Source organism: Platalea leucorodia (assembly GCF_965183815.1).
Source record: "Platalea leucorodia genome assembly, chromosome: 8".
Taxonomy (NCBI): Eukaryota; Metazoa; Chordata; class Aves; order Pelecaniformes; family Threskiornithidae; genus Platalea; species Platalea leucorodia.
This window is the reverse complement of record NC_138830.1, coordinates 8,268,427-8,291,239: the sequence shown is the minus strand read 5'-3', so window position 1 is coordinate 8,291,239 and position 22,813 is coordinate 8,268,427. Positions and strand designations below refer to the sequence as shown.

The 22,813-nt window shown below is 40.9% G+C and overlaps 1 protein-coding gene across 2 annotated transcripts in view; it reads left to right on the top strand.

Moving 5' to 3' along the window:
- RSRC1 (arginine and serine rich coiled-coil 1) overlaps window positions 1–19,879 on the top strand; it is a 175,392-nt gene extending 155,513 nt beyond the window's left edge. For both annotated transcript variants that reach the window (XM_082319340.1, XM_082319339.1), the window contains 3 exons: window positions 16,088–16,194; window positions 17,120–17,266; window positions 18,364–19,879. In XM_082319340.1, the coding sequence (XP_082175466.1) occupies window positions 16,088–16,194; window positions 17,120–17,266; window positions 18,364–18,456 (347 nt within the window). In that variant the 3' untranslated portion in view covers window positions 18,457–19,879. The remainder of the gene's footprint in view (window positions 1–16,087; window positions 16,195–17,119; window positions 17,267–18,363) is intronic.
- The last annotated feature ends 2,934 nt before the right edge of the window (window positions 19,880–22,813 follow it).

Genomic DNA, 22,813 nt, shown 5'->3' with positions numbered 1-22,813 from the left:
AGGATTTCAAATAACACTGTGGCCTCTTAAGAAAAAGATATAATTTACAGGGTTGCAGTTCAATGCTAGAAGAAGATGGAAACACAGATACGGGTCGTGTAACATAGGCCCAGCTCCTACGTGTCGGTCTGGTCTGTATTTGCTTTGAGGCAGCTGCACTTTGTGGAGTGAACGCATGCTGCTTGAAATATTGCCGCTCTTGTTCAGTGTTATGAACACGCACGCTTCACCTGGAAAGAAGAATGTTTTATTTTAATCCTTCTGTTTTCATATGAATAGTCTAGAATTCGGCTTTATTTCATGCATTAGCCAAAAATCCACGGAACAGAGAAGCAATGCACAAAGCCTGCAGATGGTTACAGGGAAATTGTAAGGAAATTGAAGGAAAAGTAGATTAAAAATAATAACTTCCCTTATGTCATCTGTGGAAGTGTCTTGCTTTGCCTCTGTATTAAAACACAAAGCATCATTTGTCTCTTTTCCTACGCTTTTTATGAAGGGGAAAAAAAATCAGATAAATTTTCTCCAGGAATGAAGCACATTAATACATGGGATGCTTTAAGGAGAGATACAACATCAACAAGATGTGCATAAATATGAAAATAATTTTGAAGCTGGTATTTGAGTTTATTTATTTTAGGAAATACAGCAGGTATAATTAAAGTTTTACTTTTATATCTGTAAAGACATCCAAGTAGGTAAAGCGCTAAGCAGGTTCTCCCTCCATAAGTAGACAGTGCTGGTTCAAAGCTACAACCTCAGCTAACAAATAGAAAGTTATTTTCCTTTCCTGGGTATGTGCTGTAAGTCAGTGCATTTCATCAGCATCATGTTAAAAAATATTTGATTTCAAATCCTTTCAAAGACATGTTTTTAGATGAAAAATTGGCGCCTTAGTTCTGTTTCATTGCTGTCTTTGAAAAGGTGTTTGAGGTGGGGCACACTTATACAAGCCAATTGCAGAAGACCGTCAAATATTCAGTTTTTAACTACTTCTATTCTAAAAGCAGAAATACAGATAAACTTATGGTCTCTCTCACAGGGCAATTTATGACTTTTTCTACAAATTAAGAGTCTTGAAATAGTCTTCAAAATTTAAGACAGATGAAAACCAAAAATGGCTTCTGTACTTCATTAATGTTGTGTATTTTACTGTCGTCTTTCTGGCATTTATTTGTGCTAAAGGATAAGTCTGAGACAAGCATCAGTTAAGGTAATGGGATTGTGAAGCAATCACGTAATTAGTTATCTGACTTCAATCATTTAAAAAAAAAATTTATAGCTACGTATTGAAAAGCTGCTTCTAAAAGGGAAAATAAAGAGCGGTGTATGAAACGAGAAGCAGGAGTGACTGCCCAGGCGGGCAGCAAAAGGGACGGGAGTTCTCGTCTTAGAAAGTTAAAAGATCTGATTCTCAGTCCTCTCCTAGGCCTCTTGAATGACCCCAGGCAGCAAAGATGGAGCACGAGCAGAACGGTCAGAGGTGTAGAAAATAGGGGTTGTGGACAGCAGTTGATGGGACTGAATTTATTTTGTCCAAAGAAAATGGGAGGGAGTGAGAAGTCTTCCAGTTTGCTCGTAGGTGAAGAGCTGCTCTGAAAGAGGGGGGCTCGACATGCAGACACCGCACACTTCACCAGGGTCATCATCATCTCCTCCTCTACCTTAGGCGTTCGGGTTGTCAACTAAAAAGAAAAAGAGGGGGAAAAAAAAAAAAAAGAAGAAAACGTATCCTGCTTAGGAGGAAGCTATAAGAGTAAATCTTTATTGCTTCCTTTTTGAGATTCCAACATTATGTAAAAAACAAAACAAAAAATCCAACAACAACAAAAAAACCCAAAGCAGAAACCCCAAAACCAGAAGAAAGCTTAAGGGTAAGGGGGATCATAAGACATTGGTTTCCAGTTGTGATAACTATATACAGAAATCTGGAGATGTGTTTGTACAATTGCAATATGCATGTATTTTGTCTGATTTAGCAAATTATTCAAAAGTATTCAATTTTCAATTATTCATTTTGAAACAGTCTATTTTCAGGAGCTGATATCTTGCGTTTGCTGTTCTGTATTGCAGTATTCCCCAGTTTAGGGACCAAGAAAAGAGCATCCTTCTGGGAGTTTCTATATATTTACTTATTTCCCCAATATAAAACCCAGAATTCTCCAGAAATATAAGGCATATCTATCCATTCATTAAATATTTCCCTTAAATTCTGAGGTTTGGTCTTTACATTTCCATTAATTTGCACTGTTTGGTCTATTGAGGTTTTCATTTGTCAAAATTGTTAGCTCTTGGGTATTAGTTACGCAAATATTGATGTGTAGCTTTGGCCTGTTAGCTATCAATTGAAATCAGAAAATCAATAGACTTAATAGCTCCTCATTACAGAGTTGATGCATTTGCAAGGCTGAGTCGCGTATTGTCAGGGAACAATCAATTCAGTCAAAAACTATTACACCATCACCGCCAGAAACGGTTTCATAATGTTTTGGTGTGTTTATAGTTGACCTGAGCTTCCACAGTGGCTCTAGGCACAAAATAACCTTCTTTTTGCGTCTCTTGTAGAGTTATTAAGTCAGAGGCGTGGGGGACAGCCCTGGTGGTGACAGCAGAGGTTCAGCAAACTCGTGACGTGCTGTCCCGTGGCAAGTCCTGGTGTGGTTTACAGTGGTTTATATAAACAGGTTTTTTAAGTGGGGACTCTGCTTTCTGGCCTCTAGCAGTAATGAAAATTTCCTAAAGCTGTTAGCTGTATTGTTTGTGCCTGTGATGCAAAGGAAAACCTAAAAACTGGAGTAGCGCTCCCGTTACTTTAGGAGCAAATAAAGAAATCAATTTACGTCGCAGCTCCTAGCCGGGGGGGGAAGCACCGGCTTCACAGCGTGAACCAAAGCGGAGGAAACGGAGCCTGTTCTTCGAGCTCCTGAAATGCTCCGGTCATTTTCTTTCCATTCTCCAAGTGTATGGTTGTGCTTTCTTGGCTTTATACTAAAAAAGGGAATTGTAAAGCAATAAAGGTGCGCCTCTGAGATTTCAGGCTTACATACGTGTAAGAGGATACATGTATTTTCTTTCTTTTTCTCAAGAAAAGCATACAGTATTTACATTTCTAGTTTAAAACTCTTTTTCGAGTAATTAATTAAACGTAGCTGAAGAATTTTGAGGTGGCTACAAAATCTAAATATATCTAGAAATACCTCAAAATAACTATAGTACTTACAGTGGTTTATATAAACAACTTTTGTAGGAAGAGACTCTGCTTTTTGGCTTCTAGCAGTAATGACAATTTCCTAGATCATTTGTGCCTGTGATGCAAACTGAGAACCTAAAAACTGGAGTGGTGCTCCCATGGCATTAGAAGCAAATAAATCAATTTTCCAGCTGGAAAATTATTAAATGGTATAGACGCTTTTGTGGGTTGTAAGGTGTGAAAATTTAAAGCAAAGCTATTTCTAAGTAAAAGGCAGACAACCTTTTAAATGCTGAGTGGATTTTTGGGGAGAGGGTTTCTTTTCCGTTTAATACATCTTTATAATGGGCAAAACTTGTAATGTCTTATCTTAATCTTAGTATGCTTTTTCTCTTCTCAAAAGCTGTAGCTATTGTGTAGCTGCTGCTGCCCCAACTTACCCGAGATACAGGGTTTGATCTGTCTGTACCACAGTATTCTGGGGATCAATGCATGATTAGCAAACTCTGAGATTTTGAAAATAGTTGCCTTGTGAACTATAAATGAAGGATTATGGTCTCCAAGTCCATATTTTAAGGCTCCTGAAATAAGAAAAGGATAATCTGCAGGCGAGGGCTGTAGGAGACGCTGCGTGTCTGCGGATGCGCGAGGCTCGCCCTGCCCCGTCAGCCTGGCATCTCTGAATGAGGGTTCAACCTGCTCATTACTCCATTAAAAATAAATTAATCATTATTTTAACTTAAATATGTGCACACTATATAATCTCTCATGTGCTTATTGAACTATACCGAAGGACAAATCATTAGTGTACAAACAGCTGCTTTCACTCTCTTTCTGTGTCGATCGAGCGTGATGGAGACGGATCCAAGCGATTTCTGCTCCGGTCCTGTGCTTGCTGTGGGGTGCTGCGCTCTCCTGATGTTTGCGAGGCTTCCTGAAAAATTACAGTGGAAAAATTGTCCTTGTGTTAAAGGGATACTTCTTAAAAGTTGTGTCTCATTAAAGATCATTTAGCTATTTTAGCCATTGAGTTATAAGGAACATGCTTCGTAATTAAACATTATAAAATAGAGAATTAAAAAGCAGGGATAGTCAAGGATTATCAGTAAGGATAGCATAACTGTAGTCTAATTTTATGTTAAAATGTACACTTAGAGGAGTAATTGAATACATTGCTTAATGTAAATGAGAAATGGCTCTATGGACTTAAAATGAATTAATTATTTGCAGTCAGAAGAGCCTCATCTTTTTGATTTAGAGCACAATCCCACAGAAACATATGCATTTCCTCTAAGTTCATGCGTAAGTCATCACACTGAATTTAAAAGAAATACGTACGTTCAAAGCATCAAACATCTCAATATTTGCTAGTTATTAATTTTAAGTCTATGTTGCTGTTCTCCAAAGTAATTGCAAGAAAGTTGTCATTCATTTTATTTAAGTATTTTTCTTCACTGGAAAAAGATAGGTTATTAAAGCCAAAGGAAAAATCCAGACATTCAGTAAACATGTAGGACGAGTGAAATACAGACTAAATTAATGATATTTAAGATGACACACATAATTATAACAGAAAGGTCAGGGTAGGTGGCAGCTTTCCCAAGTATATAGAGTGTCAGAAAAATCCCCAAAGTATATATTTTAATTGAGTTATGTTTTCTTTCCTTCACATTGAAGCATTAAGGTATTACCCCAGTCCTGGGCCTGTGTTCCTATAATTTAACATGGCAAAATTCCCAGGTCTACATTTTGACAGTAAAACCACATCACGCATAGGCTCCTTCCAGCAATGAAATACCACTTTGTATTTGTCTCCAAATCATCAGTTTCTTTTTTGATTTAAACAAAAATATATTTAATATACGGGAAAATAAACTTTACGACAGTGAGGATGAATTGAACGCTATTTTTCAAATGTGAGAAACGTGTGAAAAATGAAAGAAGCCAACAGATGCGACAGAAACAAACAAAACTATACAGCAAAGGGCAAAAGAACCGTAAATAGCGGGCATGGCGTGTCCTGGGAGCCGGGCTGATGGTACAGCCGTGATGAGCCCTGTGCAAAGACGCAGCAGGCTGAGCTTCATCCGTAGGTCTAATGTTTAGTCCTGACCCAAGCTCCAGAACTGCAGGAGTTGGGTAGGTGGGCAGGGCCTGGGCTTCCCTGGACAAGGGCTGGGTAGGGACCAGCCACGGATGAAACCGCTTGCCGAAATAACCGACCACAGGCCCTCCCTTTGAAGATTTATGCTCATTAAAAACAAAACAAAAAATTGAATAGTACAGTCAGCCACTTAGGTTTTAGGTTTTCTTGGACTCAATCTGGCTTAAAGTACTCGTGCCAACAGCAACAGAAAGCTGGAGGGACACTTTGCTCCATCTTGATCAGTACCAAGGCCTTTTTCCATCAGGAGAGAGGCCTTCAGGGGCTCCGTGTACTGGGACGTAGGGAAAATTACTTCACTACACATATTCCCCAAAGCAGGAATTTATTATAATTGTTTTCTCCAATAACAATTGTAAGAGAGGGTTTTTTTCCCCCTTTTTTTTAGTCTTTGATTTGCCTCCAGCCCATCCCAGTTAGCCAGCATCCCTCCCCATGCTTCTCCAGTTACACTTAAATACAGCTCAGTGGTAATGAATGGTGCATGTGGGGTAAACGGACCCTACTTCAATACCTAGGCTGGCTGCTGGTACGCGGGCTTCTACTGACTCCGTAACGTTGTCTGCCGTCTACAAAGGAAGGGCACAAAGGAAAAAAAGATTGTTTGTGTCCCGGGAAGGCTCCGTCCGCAAAGTGGGTGAATGGGATTAGCTAAATTAGAGGTTTGGAGCAGAGAAACGTTCTTAAAGAATATAAAAAGGCTAACCAAATGTGAAATCCCTTCTTACTCTTCTTTTATTTTGGCATCTCGTTTAGCGACGTACTTGTTAGCGGAGAGGTTTGAGCCCGTGCGTTATCTCCCTGGCCCTATTCTGAGCTGTGTCTGGAAGAAAGTGGATTTGTGTGTGTGTGTGTGCAAATGCATACGGACATTCATGCACGCACACGCCAAAACCGCACCTCTGCATTAAAACAAATCAAACGCTTGGAAATTAAGGAAAAAAACAGACTCAAGCATTATAACTTTTAAGTGCATAATTGCAAATTTTCGGCAGGGTCTCTGCCTCAGTCAGCGTTGTTTCATTTTGGACAGTCTTTAGTTAATAGGAACTATTAATTATTTTATATTCTCACTATTCAATATGCAGATCTGTACTTTATTTGACTGTAGCTATTCAAACCTCGTCTTAAAAGCAGCGTTATGAATTTCTTCACGGGCTGTTCTGGGGGCTCACCGCTACAGGATCTGAACGTGGCACGAACATTAATGCTTTCATCCTCACAGCAGCCCGGTGAGGTGAGTGAGTATTATTAATTCTGGGTTTTTAAGAAGAGAGCAGGGACAGAAATATAACAGGGTTTCAACTTTGGAGAACTTTAAAAGCAGATCATTGTCTTCAGCATATTAATTTTGCATTTTGTGTACCCAAACCCAGCTCCCGTTTACTTCAGTTGCCCTGCATGATCTGTTCGGTACGTCAGACCCCGGTAGCTCCCGCGGAAAATGGGCAGGGTGGTTAATGGCCATGCTGCGATCCTTCCCGTGAGACGGGGGAGAGGTCTGGTATCGGACGCGGTTCTTCAGGGCCCATTAACTGCAATTAACGTTACCAGCTCTCCCTCCGCCCCGACCTCCTTTGCCGTGCGTTTTCCTGTCTGTGCAAGACTCCTGTTCCCCCCTGGCTTTTCCACTCCCACTCGGTGGGGTTTCATCCCTACTTCAGGAGTTGCGGAGAGCTCCAGAGGAACGTACGCCTGGCTCTGTTAAACTGTCCGTCCTCACCGTCATCTGGAGCAACAGCATTTAAAATGAAGTCTGGGGTTTTTAAGCTTGTAGATACGTGTTGGACCTAACAAACCATGCAACGTTGTGTATATTAAGCCTGTCTTCAGTCTTTTGGGGCTGAAAAATAAGAAATCTTGGTAAAGCAGGAGCAAACAGGATCATTTCCAAGTATTATGGTTTGACTAAATGAAGGTGGATTTTGACTAGAAGGGCAAAAGCAGTAACTGAATTTTTAGAAGTCAAGTTTGCCAATAATAGGCAAATCAATGCTGTTTCACTGTATCTTCATGAACGGCTGGACCAGCTGGACTGAAATCCTCCGCAAAACATTAAGCGTGGGGTAGATTCGAGCACAGAAGACTTTAACCCAAAACGTTTCAGGTTTGACAAACTTGCAAGCAACTCAAAGCAGGATCTTATAGCAGGATGGGCTAGGCAGTCCTCACTAAAAGTGTTGTTACCAGCGCAACGTATAAGCTACATATACATAAAAAAGAAGTCTTAAGCAATGGCCTAACAGGGTCATCGAAACAGATTTAAAATAATCTTTTGCAAGTGGGCTCTGCAAGACCTCTCAAAAGCTTTGGCTGATGTATTTTTGGTATCTCAAATTTTATTTTCTACCAAACTTGGGAGAAAAAGTAGGAATGTGTTTGGCTAGAAAAAACGTTTGGGATTGGGGTATCATCATAGGCCAAGGTAACCGGCCTGGGTGGCAGGATTCCCCTTGTGGAAACAGCCTGCCTTGCTGCCTTCCTTTGGTTTGGGTCGGGTTTGCTTTGTGGGTTGTTATTTTTTAAGATTTGTAGTGTTACAAGCTCCATTGGAGGCAGATTGATAGACTGGGGATAAGGGAGAGAGTCTAAATTGCAAAATACATTCATTTATTCGGCCGGCTGCAGTTTCCATATGACAGCCACATCCATATTCACGGCCGTACCTCTGCGCTACCTACCTCAAAGTGAGAAAGTATGTACGAAGAGCATCGTATAGAAGGTTTCACTGGATTATATGTGTTTTGCTGCCGACGCTGTTTCGGGCAGCGTTCGTGCCAGCAGCAGACTGTTCAGTGCTTTGCTGCCTGCCTGCATCGTGAAGAAGCAAGTTAGAGCAGCTCGGTGTGGAGCCCGCGTCCGTGTTCACAAAAAAAAGGATGAATTAAGGAGCCTGTGAAGCTAGGGGAGACTGTTCCTTTGGTTAAATTTAACAGAAATTGTATCCGTTCGCTTAAACCACAATCCCTTGTGTGGAGTCTTTTATTTTCTGTTCAAAAATGGGTTTTTGTTGATCTCGGTGGCCGTGCCAACATTGCGCGTGTACTTACCGCATGTCAAATGGGTATTTATCTGAGAGACCAGGGTGAATCTATGGGATAAGCACGAGACTTAACTGCGAATTGTCTTGTTTATGCTGGCTAAGGCCTGGATGAAATGGGATTTTAAATACACGTATCATATTTTATTGGTGCTAGACAGATGTTTAGCTGGTGTGAATGGCATTATTTCATGTACCAGCTAAAGGCCTGGCCCAGGAAAGAAGCGGAAAAATAATTAAAAACAAACAAACAACAATTTGATAATCTACATTTCATTTTTCCTTTAGCCACTTAAATTGTAGTCAGCGTTTGAGGGCAAGCAGAGGTGGTTGTAGCTCCTGTGCATTTCCCCTGATGTGTTACTGAGAATCAATATATGGACTGGAATAAAAGCCTGGAAGTTCCTGCTGTTGCCACCAAGCATCGCAGTGGCACCGTGTGTCAGCGTGTGATACTGTGGAACTGTTAAAATACACGCATTAAATACCGTATCTTTGAAAGACTCTGCGGATGATACCACGCACTATAACGTGCAAAAGAAAAACAAAAAAATCACTGGGCAGGTGCAATTGCCCGTCTTCTCTTTCAGCATCACTTTCTCAAGTGTAAACAAAGAAAGGACCGTGCAAAAGCCTGAGCACCTGCAAAGTTTCAGCCCTGCTGTCCTACAGCGTGCCTCATCCACAGCCCGAGCTCAGCTGCTAATCCTATTTCCACCCTAGTCTCTAATACAGCAATTTTTTCCTGTACATCCAGTGTGCAACAACGTTTTATGGTGGAAGGCCGTTGGTTCTGTCGTTTCTATAGAGTTGGATCCCTGTATATAGAGGGGTGCAGCTAGATGCAGAAATACTTTTATTTATCTGAATGTGTATAATAGATATTTGTATAGGTTTAACATAGACAAATTGTTATATATTATGCGTATATGTAATATATACACTTGTTAGTTTGTACATACAATATAGAGGTTATTTGGGATAGAGATATATAAAAGATAGAAGAACCCAGTAATTGCCTTCAAGATCAGAGCACAAAGCATTACCTTGGATTTTACAAGGCCAGCGAGCAACAAAAGAGCAGTAATTTATGAGCTCAGCGTAAAAGAATAGCATAATTGCATTAAAAATTAATGCTAATGAACACTAAAATGGGGAAGGTGGTTATGATGAAAGTTTGTATTCATCTTCCCTGGTTTGAATGATGGCTAGTGGCTTGATTAATGGCTTAATTTCTATCAATTAGCGGGGAAAAAATCTCCTACGAGACAAGGGTAAATTGAGCATTGAATTACATATCTTGCTTTTGTGTGCTGAGAAAAAAGAGCGGCGTATCTCTGATATTAGCCACAGTGACAAATGCGGTGTGCCCTGCGCCGGCTCTCCCGGCGGGCTGCTGGGGTGGCGGGGGGCGGCCGGCAGACGGCCAGCCAGCTCGCCGGCCCCGAGCTGCGCCCTCTCGTCCCCGGCCACAGCTTCTCGCGCTCCCTCTATTAGGGGAAGGAAAACACCTGGCAATTTTAAGCGTATTAGGGCTGTTTCCTACCACTTTACTAGCTGATTTTGATTTTTTTCCCAGGATGTTTTCAAACGTACCCCAAAAGGCCTCAAAATGTGAGTGAATGTAGGAACTAGCGCGTGGGTGAAAAGCGCAACGGCGAGGGTAACCTGCATGCAGGGTTAAATGCGTGCCTAGAGCAGAATTCCAAGTGTCCTTAAGCTGCTTAAATTAAATGTTTTTAAATTCAGAACTCAAGTGCTAAAGTTTCCCATCGTGTCTTCTGTTTGATTTTATACCCAATACTTCCATTCTTTTTAAAGAAGCAGCTATTTGTGTCCAGACTTGTTTTAAAGTACTGTGAAAGCTAGGTTATAATTATAATGTATTAAAATAGCAAATTGGAAGTACTCTAGTCCTCTCTCTAGTAAGTACTAGAGTACTTAAAACATGCTATTTTAATACATTATAATCGTAGGGCCAGAGTACTTACAATTGTAAGTTTGAGGAATACAAATTAACAATAAAAACTTTCTCTGGCCACAGTTGCTCATTTTGGAATATGTTTTATTGTTTCTGTGACTTTGGCTGGAAAAAGTTCTTTCTCTGGCAATCTCAACAGCTAGGAAATAGTGTGGCCAAGTGTTGAAACAGAGCTTTGACACAGCTAAGGGGATCTGGAAACGTTAGCAGCAATCAAGCAGTTTTTATCGTGACTTACAGTTGTTAGAGGGAAGAGGTAGTTTTGAAACTAATCCCAAATTCCGCTTCGGCTGCACGTCGGCGGTCGCCCCGGCAGGGACGCTCGGCGCGCAGCATCTTCGGGGCTCATCACCCGCGATTTTCCCCACGCCGCGGACAAAGGCGGGGACGTGGCGGGCGTTGTGCGTGGCGGTGCCTCCCTCTAACGGCTGGCCCTGCGGAGGCCCGGCTGCTCGCCTCCCCGCGTGGGAAAGCGGGGCTGAGGTGGCCTTCGCCCCGCGGGTCCCAGCGCCCCGGGCCTTCACCTGACCCAGGCCCGGCAGGGGCGAAGGGGCTCGGGTTCTGTGTTAACGCAGAAGCTCGCGGGAGGAGTTCGTTTCTTGGCTGATTCGCACCCGTTCTCTGTAAAATGGTGCTGGCGGGTGCCGGAGGTCTCGCCGTTGCGACGGCTGTTGAAGGCACCGGCGAGGTCCCCCGCGCAGCTCCGCCGGTGGCCGCGGGCACCCTCGGACGCTGGGAAAGGCGTTGGGGCTCGAGGTCACGCTCTGCCCGCACCGGCAGGCTCAGGTCTCTGCCTCTGTGTCGGGACAGCCCCCGCCGCCCGCTGCTCTCCTGCACAGCGAAGAGATTTGAGGGGGAGAAAAAACCCCTAAAAAACAGCTCCAAGCTTTGTAAAGTCTAGAGGGGACAAAACCGAAGTGAATCCCACCCATCCTGCTGGATTTTCCCTCCGCCTCCTACTGCTTTCATTTTGTTGAACAGAAATGTTCACTGTAGAAGACCGTAGGTCTCAAAGCCGGGTAGTTTTTTGTCTCTTCCGCTGCAAATTGTCGAGATGAAAACTTCGTTTTTCTTTGAATGTGTCAGTTTGTGCAGCCTAAATAAAAATAGGAAGCAATTAGAAAGCACTGGGCATGTGAAAAACCACAGCTCTGTTAAAAAAACATACAGTTCTATAATGCAGTTGTTACTGTATCCAGGCAGTTGTATATATACATTTGTATAAAAATTATACAGTATCACCTAAGCTGACCCTAAATAATATGGGATGACGGGAAAATATTTTCCTCTGCAGTTGGTTTGTTTAGTCTGGTAGCTGTTTGTGTTTTCTTCTTTTAACCCTCAACTCATAAACAAAAGAGCAGAAAAAATAGCAACTTTTTTCTGTAAGTATTTCAAAGCATATTACTTAAAATGTATTCTATTTTAAATGGGTCAGTTAAATTAACCAGCTATATCCCTTTAAATATAATTAGTAAAATATGGAGAAAGATATATTCTGAGGAATATTTTAGGTTTATTATGTCATTGCTTTGATTCTTAAGTTAGACCTGCTTGAAAGAAGACTCTTTAGGTAAGGGCATGGGTTCATTTTCGTGGTCAGGACTATAGATTAGCAATGAATCCAGTAAGCATTGCAAATTTACACCTAAAGGTTGTACAAGAAATATTTAAAATATGTTTTTATTTAATGGGTCATTCACAAGATACTGTTAGTCATTTAATGCCTCTGTTTCAGTGCTTGTTAAATTCTTAGCAGGCTTCGTCACCAGTTTTGTCTTTAGAAATAAGCAAAGAAATGGGAATATTTTACGCAGAGCTTGCAGGCAAGTTACTTTTTCTTTTATCCGATTCTCTGGTGTTTCTAGTTATTGTGTGTGTGAAATTTTCTGATGGCATCTAAAGGATTAATGCACATTTCCTTTCTGAAGTGACATTTCAAATTATTGCTAATACAGACTAATTCAATATGAAAATAGCAGCTATAAAAGTTGTGTGTGTGTATATATATATATTGAGATATATATGTGAATAGATGTAAATATAGATGGGAAGTGTAAAGTAATGAGTCATCTCTGAAGGACAGCGTTCCCAGTTAAATCCTCCGTGCCTGGGGTAACTGGGCCAAAAATCCTTAGATTGCTGTAAAATTAGGCTAACTTTAACGTTCCCCGAGTCGAATCAGTTTTACGGTACAGGGCATAAACAGCGATGCCGTTAAACCCGGGCGGTGCTGGGGGTTTGTGGGGCCGGGCCGCTCCCGCGGGGGGACCCCGGCCTCGCTGCCGCGCCGCCAGCGCTGGGTGGCAGCGGGAGAGAGCTGGGGACACGAATGGTAATTGCGACCGCTGCTAGAGTCGCCTTTTTATAAAAAAGGGCCTCAACAAGCCCTAATAAAAGATTTAGTTTATTTTTTTCACTATAACACGGTAAAAAGATTTGCTGTGCAGTGAGTTAGTATTGATTTTTTTTTTGTCTGTAGCCTCTTAGCTTTCTGACTCCATTATTTTTGATTTTACTATGAATTACATATCCTTTCTACTGACATCTGACAAACAACATATGGAAGTCATTTTATCTACCAATAATGTGTTTGTCAAAAAAATCATGCGCTAATGGGCTACGCTTCCTCCAGTCCATTTTCCCCAAGTTAATGTCACTGATGTAATTCTAAACATTTAGTGATTTTTGCCCCCTTAATAATTTGTCATTCCCATCGGTTCGTATAAGATTCATGTAAGATACTGTAACAGGCTGGGAACTGACCGTAGGTTTTGCGAAGAGTTGAGCAACTGATTTTAAACCTACGTTCACCTGCCTTTCCCTGATACCTGGCTTTAACACCGTGCCTACCAGGTACGCTTACCACTCCTGGATTTACCTGCAGGCCAGTTGTACCCAAGGGCTTGATGAATTGTGATTCCCCCCTCCCTAGCAGGGCATTAGTGTATTTGTTTTTATACTTCCTATGGGATCCTTGGGAACCTTTTTTAAAAAAGACGATGTTAGCGGCAAGGCAACAGAACTTTTAAACACAAGCTTAATTGTAAGCAAGTGATTTTTTTCCTTCTAAATTCAAAAGAATCGGGCTTAAAGATGGCTCATGCACTTTGCTGTAGTGCAGCTGCTGTCCTAAGCCTTGCCAAAACCGAAGCTTTACTGGGGCTCCCACAAACCCCCTGCGGGGCACGCGGCTGGCCGTGCCAGCAGCCAGCGCGCCTCTGCCCGCGTCCCTCCCGGTGATCGCCCTCTCTGCAGCCGAGGACCCCGCGCCCCTGCGATCCGGGCAGCCGCTCTCCCCCGCGGGGCTGCAGCGTGCTGCTGCCCGCGCCTCTCCTGCCGTGGCGCGAACCTCGTGCTGGGCTGCAGTGAAGTTACTGCCATGTCAGGTAGGGGCTCACTGCCTGGAGCAGTCGGAGCGCTGTAAGCGGTTATCCAGACTCAGCAGTCGGTGTATTTGACTTTCTGCACATTCAACATATGCAGAAATAGGTAGCATGTTCCTGATTTTTCTGTTCATCGTATCCATAGAGACTAAACAATATTCCCAAATAATTTGTAAGCAAGAGGGCAGGTTCTTGTTTGCTGCTTGAAAGTTACATCTCTTCTTGTCTTTTGTCTGCCTTACCTGTTTTATAAATGCTGCTCGCAGTAAAAACTGTCCGCTGCTCTGCGATACAGTGCCTCGACCACTGCTGGCCCCCAAGTACTATGTATAAAGCAAATGGTTTTCGTAAGTAAATGAGATGGACACAAATTGGTTAAAATCGTAAACAAAAGCATGCAGTTAGCAGAATGAATTGCAGATTTGCTTGTCGCTGCGGTTAGACAGAGAAGCAGGTAAGGAAGATTAACTGAGCTGTGAATCTGAAGAAACAGAAAATGAAGCAGAGAGTAAAGCAAACGCTTTTGTGTCAGATGCACTGTAATGAACAAGCCATGCTACCCAGGACTGAAAACAAAACAGTCTTGCAGTACAACCCGCTGATAAGAAATGAAGTTGTTAATTTAGCGTGGGCATCTCCATTCCAGAAATATCTCTGAGCTGCTATTAGTTTATTTGCTCATCTGAAGCTCCATTTACTTGTCATTAATAGACTCAAATGAGTTTTCAGTGGTTAGTCATTGCAGAAGGATGTCAGTTACATTTATTTTTTTCTTGTGCAAAAGAGAAAGTATTTTGCAGTGTATGTGTATCTCTACGTGAATTTGGATTTAGAATTTTGTATACCGAGAAAGAGTTTGGTGCATCTGAATTTCTGAATAATTCTGCAAGCTCTTTTGGTCTGCAAGCACTTTTCCTGATTTTCAATATACTCTGCTTTCTTTAGAACAAGAAATTTAACCTTTTATACATACATATGTATATACCACAAATATATAATTAAAACTGCTTTTCTATTTAAATTTGTGGTGTATATAGCGTTTAAAGTATTCTTGTCTATTCATGACGTTTTCAATCAAATTTCATGGTTATCCTAAGTTGCTTTTTCCTCATCTTTTTGGCAATCTCCTTTTTACTGAGACCATGGTTCCATGGCTCAGGAGCTCAGCTCCTCGGTACCAGGTCACTCAGCCATGCAGAACTGACCTGCAGGGGCATGGGCAGACCCAGTTGCACTTTCTTTCCAGCCATCTAGAAAAAGAGTTTATATCGATGGCATTAGCAGACAGCTGGCCTCTGAACTCTGGTGCAGATAGACCCGCTCTGACATCAAGCCTACCAGTACAAAACCTTTTAAAACCAAATTTGAATTAGAAGAGAGTTTGTACCGGATCAGCCTGTGCATGACGTTGCTGCCGCCTGTTAAGTCTGAGTTTCACAGACCATGTCCTGCTTTGTTGCTCTTAAGTTTCCTACCAGTCTGATCTATCCAGAAGATTGGTTGAGCAGTGAAAGAACTAGCAAAGCCTACCTGACAGCACCCCGGTTACGTGTTAGTGTAGCTCGTACCAAGGTTGGCAGGAGCTGCTCTTCTTCACCATAACGTCACTGGGAGCTGCATTCACTTTGTCGAAGTAAAATCTCAACCTGGGATTCAAAAATATCTTGTGAAATACATGTGCGCTGTTAAGACCTCACAGTACAATAAAGAAGCAATTTTGCTCATTGGATTAAACGGCTGCAGTTTTGTCACCTAAGAATCATATGAGCACACAATATTTAGTGTGTATGTTAGGAACATTTTATTACCAGATTCTAAGATTTTTTTTTTTGTCAAATTCACCTAACAATGTAACTCTTAATGCCAGACTTATTACATAGCTTGTCACGAAGAACAGACAGATGATGGGACATCTCTCTGGACACCCGCAGCTGAAGCCAAATTCACCTCCATACAGGCAGAAGTAGTTTTAGTGCTACATACAGATGGTACTCCACTGAGCTGTCTGCACTCTCCCAGAGTCTTTGACTTCTCCAGGAAATCCTCATGCCGTAAATCTAGCAGTTATCCTACAAGGACATCTCTGGCAAATTCTTAAGTTAGCATCTTGAATGATATCATACGTTGAACAATAATGGCCAACTCACTGTTGTTGTTTTTACTAAAGGAGAGAGTTTTTCTTTGTAACAGAGTATTTTGGGCTGCAATACAAGTTGGTTTTTTTCTGGGATGTACTGTTGTAAAATACATTCAAGTCATTGCTTAGACATGGCATTTATCTTAGGCTTACACTAATGTATACTGACATTACACCTTCTCTTTGTAGACCAAGCCACCCTAGTAGAGCAAGTGAAACGAGTAAAAGAAATTGAAGCTATTGAAAGTGACGCCTTTGTTCCGCAGGCATTCAGATCAAGTAAAGAAGTCAAAAAGGTAAGTTTTCAATGTCCTTTCTTGGTGCCTAATCCTTTCAAAGTCAGGTGGAAGCTGCGCTGTTAGTACAGTTTCCATCCATGAAAGAGCATCAGTGTTGACAATCCTAACTCCCACCAACGACTCTCCTGTGTTCTTGGCGTGGAGTTCAAGGAAGAATACATTTAAATGTGTAAGAATTTCAATGAAATCAACTGTTTTGACAGTATATTCTACCTGTGCTGAGCAATTCTGTTTTTAAAAAATTCTTTTAAAATCATATAAAACCATGAAGATTTTTTGTAGGAAAAGCAGAAGAATTAAAATCCAAAAGCAATCAGACACTTACCTTGTTATTAAAGGTAGAGATCAGTATTTTTAACTCTGCTTAACTGAAGCTAGACTTTAGGACCATATTTACTCCCTGAAACAAAACGGCATTGTTTTCAGACAGCTTTCCAAAAACCTAACGTCAGACATCCAGGTTTCTGAATTTTACTTACATTTTGGCTGCCAAGTCTTCTAGGGAACTTGGATGTTTTTGTCTTTGGAAACAGGCAAGCAAAGGCTGGTTTGGTTTTTCCATCTAACAGTGAGGTGTTTTGAATTATCACTGTTTGTTTCCCCCAGAACGTGCATTTTCTTGCCTTTTCAGAAGTCTCCGAGAAGTTCACGTGGCTTCTTCAGAAAGTGATCCAAAACCCCAATGCTGCGGTTCTGCAAGCTCTCATTGCCTTTGGCAATCCCTTGTTTTTCACTTCATGTGTTTAGTCTGGACATTAGTCCACGTCCAGCGTGTTCCTGCTAAGCACGCTGAGAAGTATTTGCGTGAGGATCCTCTCACGGGCACGTGTTGCAGTGGGAAGAAAGCTGAATCCTCGGTTAAGATGCTGCCACGTTTGGGAGTTTGAGGATAAAATACTCAGACGTGTTTCTTTCTTTTTAGTCAATAGAGCCTGCTGAACTACAGTACGAACCTGTAACTATCGGAGCGGGAACTGTTGATGCATCTGCTCCTGAAAAAGAACCACCACCTGCCAATATCCCTACTGCCATCAAATATCAAGATGATAACTCTTTAGCACATCCAAATGTAAGTGTGTCGATATCTACTTTATCTTTAGAACAAGACCAGCCCACTGAATGACAGCAGGTTGGCCTAACCTAACAACTATTTTGCTGCGCTGCTCATCAAATAAGCTGTGGTCTGAACACCATTAACTAATGGGCCGCTCGTTGGCTCAGAAAGGATCACATTCCTTGCATCACCCAACACAGAAAAATTACAAAACAAGTTGTTCACCAGTGGCGTAGCTTTAGAGTTACAAACAAATTTTATAACAAAGTAGCATACTAGTTTAATGCAGGGGAATTTAAGATCCTGTTCATATAAAAAATCCTGTTCAATAAAAATTCAGGAAAAATTGGGTTTGGTTTGTGTAGTGGGAAACCTGGTGGAAGACTCAGAACTTGCCCACCTCGCCAAATCGTAAAGCTTTAAATACATGACAAACTTAAGATAATTTTAAATCATTGTGGCTAAACTTATGCAAATTCCTTTGTGAGCACTTATAATTGGAAAGAGGATTACTTAGAGTAGAGTTTTTTTTAAGAATTAGCAAGTTAAAAGTGACTTGCAGTAGATAACCTAATGCAAGTCATAGATAACCTAGATAACTAGATAATAGTTGTATTATATTATAATAGTTATAATAGTTATAATAGCTATAATAGTAATCATAGTTATATTGTATTATATATGTCTTATGATAATTATGACATGGTATATATGATATGATATATCTGAATATATATACATGTATATGACATATATGACATATATATGTCTTATGACATATATAATATTATATATAATATAATGTAATAGTTATAATAGTTATAATATATAATGTAATAATAATAACTAGATAACTTAATCAAGACCTGTACAATATGACAAACTTGCTGTTTCAGGAGGAGACCGAAGTCAGAATGTCTTGGCTTTCCAATTACTGAAGTCTCCACCTTCACTAATGTGGTTATATCACCTTTGTATTCTAACACCCCTAGGCAGCTGGGCTTTTTCTTTGGGCACTGAAATAGTCAATACATATTTCAACAGATTATAACAAACAAAGAGCCAGTTAATGAGTCGTGCCTACTTTTCTTCCTCTCCCCTGTGTCTCTCAGCTGTTTATCGAGAAGGCAGAAGCAGAAGAGAAGTGGTTTCAGAGGCTGATTGCTCTTCGGCAAGAAAGGCTGATGGGCAGTCCGGTGGCCTGAGCGAACTGCTGTGACCATCACATACCAGTTCTCCACAAATGCTAAGAAATCCTACCATTAAATTGTTTTGTTTTTCTCTTTTGAGGGGATTTTAATACTCAGTATGAGTTGTACAGAGAATAAATATTTCATCTGAATAAACAAGAATGTTCTATCCTCCGTTTTTCTCCTGAACTCGTTGCTGAGTGACTTGTGTCGCTGAGCTACCCACTGTAGAGGGGAAGGCTATCAGAGCAGTGTAATTTTCTTTTTTCATACTGAATTCCTCTGGGGTGCAAAAAACCTGACAGCCCAAGGAGGCGTAATTTTATACCTCCCAATCAAAAAAATGTATATAACCATGTAGCAGTTCAAAGATAGATGAAAAAATAAGACTGTCAAAGTTCAGATTTGCCAGCACTCAGACAGTAGGAGTACAAGCGATACCACCCTGGGCCGTTACCTCTTCTGCAGCTGGAGGAGGACTCAGGGCAAACGATATCCCTGTTATCTCTTCTTCCTTCCGTTCTGCGTTGCGGCAGCAGCTTTTGAATCCCAACCATCTGTGGACAGTCTCCTTCCTGAGGGGCTCTTCTGAACTGATGCATTCATCCGCCTGCTCCAGCCTTAGCCTGGTTCCTCACTTCTGGTGGGCTTGAGTGGAAAGCAATGTTTTACATTTCCGTGAACTACTGTTAGCATCTGGGAGCAGATGTAAGGAGAAGGTTATGTTATCCTTTTAAACAAATTTGTAAAGTTTTCAGCAGGTTTCAAGAAATATTATTTGGTGAGCAATTTTAAGCACATTAAAATGTTTGGTAATCTGGAAAAGACAGCTTTCTATGAACTCTTAATGGGAAATAATATAAATATTATTGTGTGTAGTGGTACAGACCTTTGTCAAACAGGACTAATGGCATACCGATTTCTGTGTAGAGTGACTGTTTTCAGTCTGTGAAGCTTCCGTTTGTCCAGGTTTGACTTTAAAATAATGAAAGATTAGTCCTGTTTGAACATACCAAATTTTCCTGAGTACACTTACAAAAAAGAAATCTGTCCATCATCCAACTAAATGCCAGAGATCAACCAAATAAAATACAAAAGTATTTCTTCTGAGGTATCTAGCAAAGCTGTGAGAAAACTATTATATAAGTAGAAGACTAAAATAAGCCCCCCACCTCTGGACAGACCTCATTGGAAATTACCTGCATCAGCTTTCCCGTGTGAATGAAGAAATTCATTTAGTGTTATTTGTCCTTGTCCTTAGATCTGTGCTGAAAAAAAAAATGGAGGATGATTCTGGAAATGTACTTTGGTTGTCTTATTTTTTTAGATCACTGATGCAAAAGGAAAATGTATTAAATGTGCATTCTAATATATTTTTACTTTTTCTTTATGAACAGTGCTAGTTTTACTTGGTCCTGCATTAAAATGGCTGTCTGTGTTTCAAGACTACTCTTGTCTGCAACAAAAAGTGGAAAAAAAATTGTTTCCCTTGTTTCATTTCAGCATTTTCAAATGGTAAATATTTGTTATTGTTCTGTCTTCTAATCTCCTTCTGTGTTTCTTTCATAGTAAATAAAAACTATTTGATCTCCATGCAAGGTACAGGTGTAAATTCCTCTTTTTCACACGTTATGTTGGATAATTTTGGTATTTTTATTAGATGCAAAATGTTTCCTTTTATGTAATTCACAACCCTATAGGATATTAAAAAATTCTACAAACTGGTCTGTTATAAGCAAATAAGACTTAGTGGTAATAACAGGGTGTACCTACTATTGCTTATCAGTCAATAACTAAATTTGTCCAGCAAGTCCATGCTGGAGAATTGTGAGCAAGATCTGGAAAGAAAATGGAAATAGCATTTAGATAATCTGAATTGACTAGAAATATGTACTGAAATATGCCAAACATAATTTGAAACACAGACCATATCATTATAAAGTTGATTTTTATAGTTTCACTTGCAGATTAGTGCTCCGAATAACCAAAAAATAAGAACTCTGTAGCCTTCATGAAATACATAGCTTGTTTATTGCCCCAGTGTCTGCCTGTGCGGAGGCAGTTCATTTAAGAGGAGGGTTTTTTCTGTTTTAAGCCCTATGTTCTGTCACCCTGTCTCAGTTCCTGCTTTGAACATTCATTGTGCTGAAACCAGGACAGTAAACTTGAAGTTTATGGAGTTACCGGTGTTGGGAGATGAAGGAATTGTCAGGATGGAGTTTTTGCCTAGATACCATCTGTTACAAATTAGAAAATGTACTCTGCTTGTTGTTACAAACCTGGAAGTTCATGCAATACAGATTTCCAAAGATGCCTAAAGCAAGTCATCGATGCTCAAGTGTGTGTCCTGGCAGTGAGAGCTCACGTGGAGCGGACTGGCGACCTTACCAATGCCAGATGTTCTGTCTTGCAAGTGAGTTTTAATCTTACGGTGGATCCCTCATTGGGTATGGCTAAGCTGAATATCCAAAACAGTGGCCTTTTGCAAGATTCACTTGCAGGGAGGCTCGCTGCTTTCCGAAGCTGAGCCCTGTCGAAGGGGCGCTGGATCAGTGCTCTGCCTTGCCGAGAACCTGCCGTCGCTGATTCCACAGCTTAAACCTTCAGCAAAAATAGACGCTGTTCCACTGCGTTTGCTCCTGGCAAGTGAAATAAAGGTTGTGTAAGGCCAGTCATAGGGTTGTAAGTGTAAATGTTTGGACTGCAGCACTCTTGATTCAAGTTGTGTAAACTATTTTGCTTTTACTTGAATAGCATCCTGTGATGAATTACTCCTTTTCCTGTCAAAGGTAGGCAGATACTTGAGTATCAGAAATGAGATATGCAAGAAGGCAGCAACATCAGAAATAAACTTCACTCTGTAACCAGCTCTGCATTCAGGAGCATTTTGACGAACTTACCACTTAAAATTATTTTACAAGACTTGGACACATGATAAATGGATTACCATTCCATGCGTGGGGCCTTTTTGCTTGAGGAAAAGACAGCATGTGTCACCTAATCAGCCAGATACAAAGTTAATTAACTATGTTGTAACGGGGACATGAAACCCATATCAATGTGTACAAATTAATCGCCACTAACCTGGAAAAATGCACTGCTGACTCTCAACCCACGCTTCTGCTGATCCAAAAAAGAGTGACACCTTCCGACAATAATCCTGCTTTGTTAGTTTCTTTGCTCCTAAGGTCTTCTGATGTTCTCACATTTAGCATTTGGGACTGTTCCCTGTGGAAAGTTTATTTTTTTGTTGTATTTTCCAGTTTGCTCCGTGCTCCTGGTGAAAGGGAATGGATTCCTGATTAAGAAAGGGAAAGAAACAGCTGTTTGTTAGTTATCCAACTAAAACATAGGACTTTTAGCTGTGTTTTGCAGCCTGTAGAGACAGCAGTGACGTGGTTTTGTCATTCAGGACTCGTGACAGGGTGTCTCCGATACAATCAGCTCTAACACAAAGTTCCTCCTAATGCCAAACTACCTTAAGTCTGACGAATGGTGTGTAAGAGTGAAAAGATAATGCTGTAACTCGAGCCGTTCAGACTTCTGGTAGTCAGCAAAGACCTCTACTCCTAGAAATTACATTAGCAAACTCATTTCACTTAGCCTGCTGAACAGCCACCGTCAATTAAAATCAAACCAGGCTGATTTTGATTTGATAACTTTTAGTAAAATGTTCAGTTGCTCTTTCTGGTTTCTTGAGTCATCCAGCATGTCCACAACTATTTTTTATTATGATAATTGCTTGAAAAGGAGCTGCGTTTAGTTTTTAAATTACTGTTACAACATTTTAGAAAGATTTTGCTACTAAAATAATGGTATCTAAGAAAACCCTGCCAGCCAGGAGATCCAATTTTGCTACTTCTGCTTCAGTCGCTCTGATATGAGCAGGACTGGATGATCCCGAAGGCCATTTTTCCATCAGTAACACAAAACCAACCTTCTTGATGACTACAGTTTTCCATTTGTCAAGTTACAAGAAGGAAGTTATTTTTAGTGGAGATCCTTGAACTCTAGAAACCTGTTTCAGGAGAGATCAGCTTGAACCTATGACTTAATCCACATATGACACAGGGCTGTGACAACTTCAGCTTGCAGCAGTAATAAAAAGCAATGCTAGAAGTATTATTACTCCAGAATTTAAAATATTCATCGTTTGTCATTTTGACTTGGTGCAGCATTGCCTAATTTCTTTTTTCCTGACTGTTCCCTCCTCTCCTTGTCCCCCTCCTTTGCTAAGACCTAGGAAAAGAGAGTTGCAGTGGCTGGGCCGGATTATGTGACGCTGGGGAGCAAGACTTAGACACTGAGTCACTCTGGAATTGCCACTCGGGGGTGAGACGTGACACGATACGTCTACTCTTTCTGGAAGGAA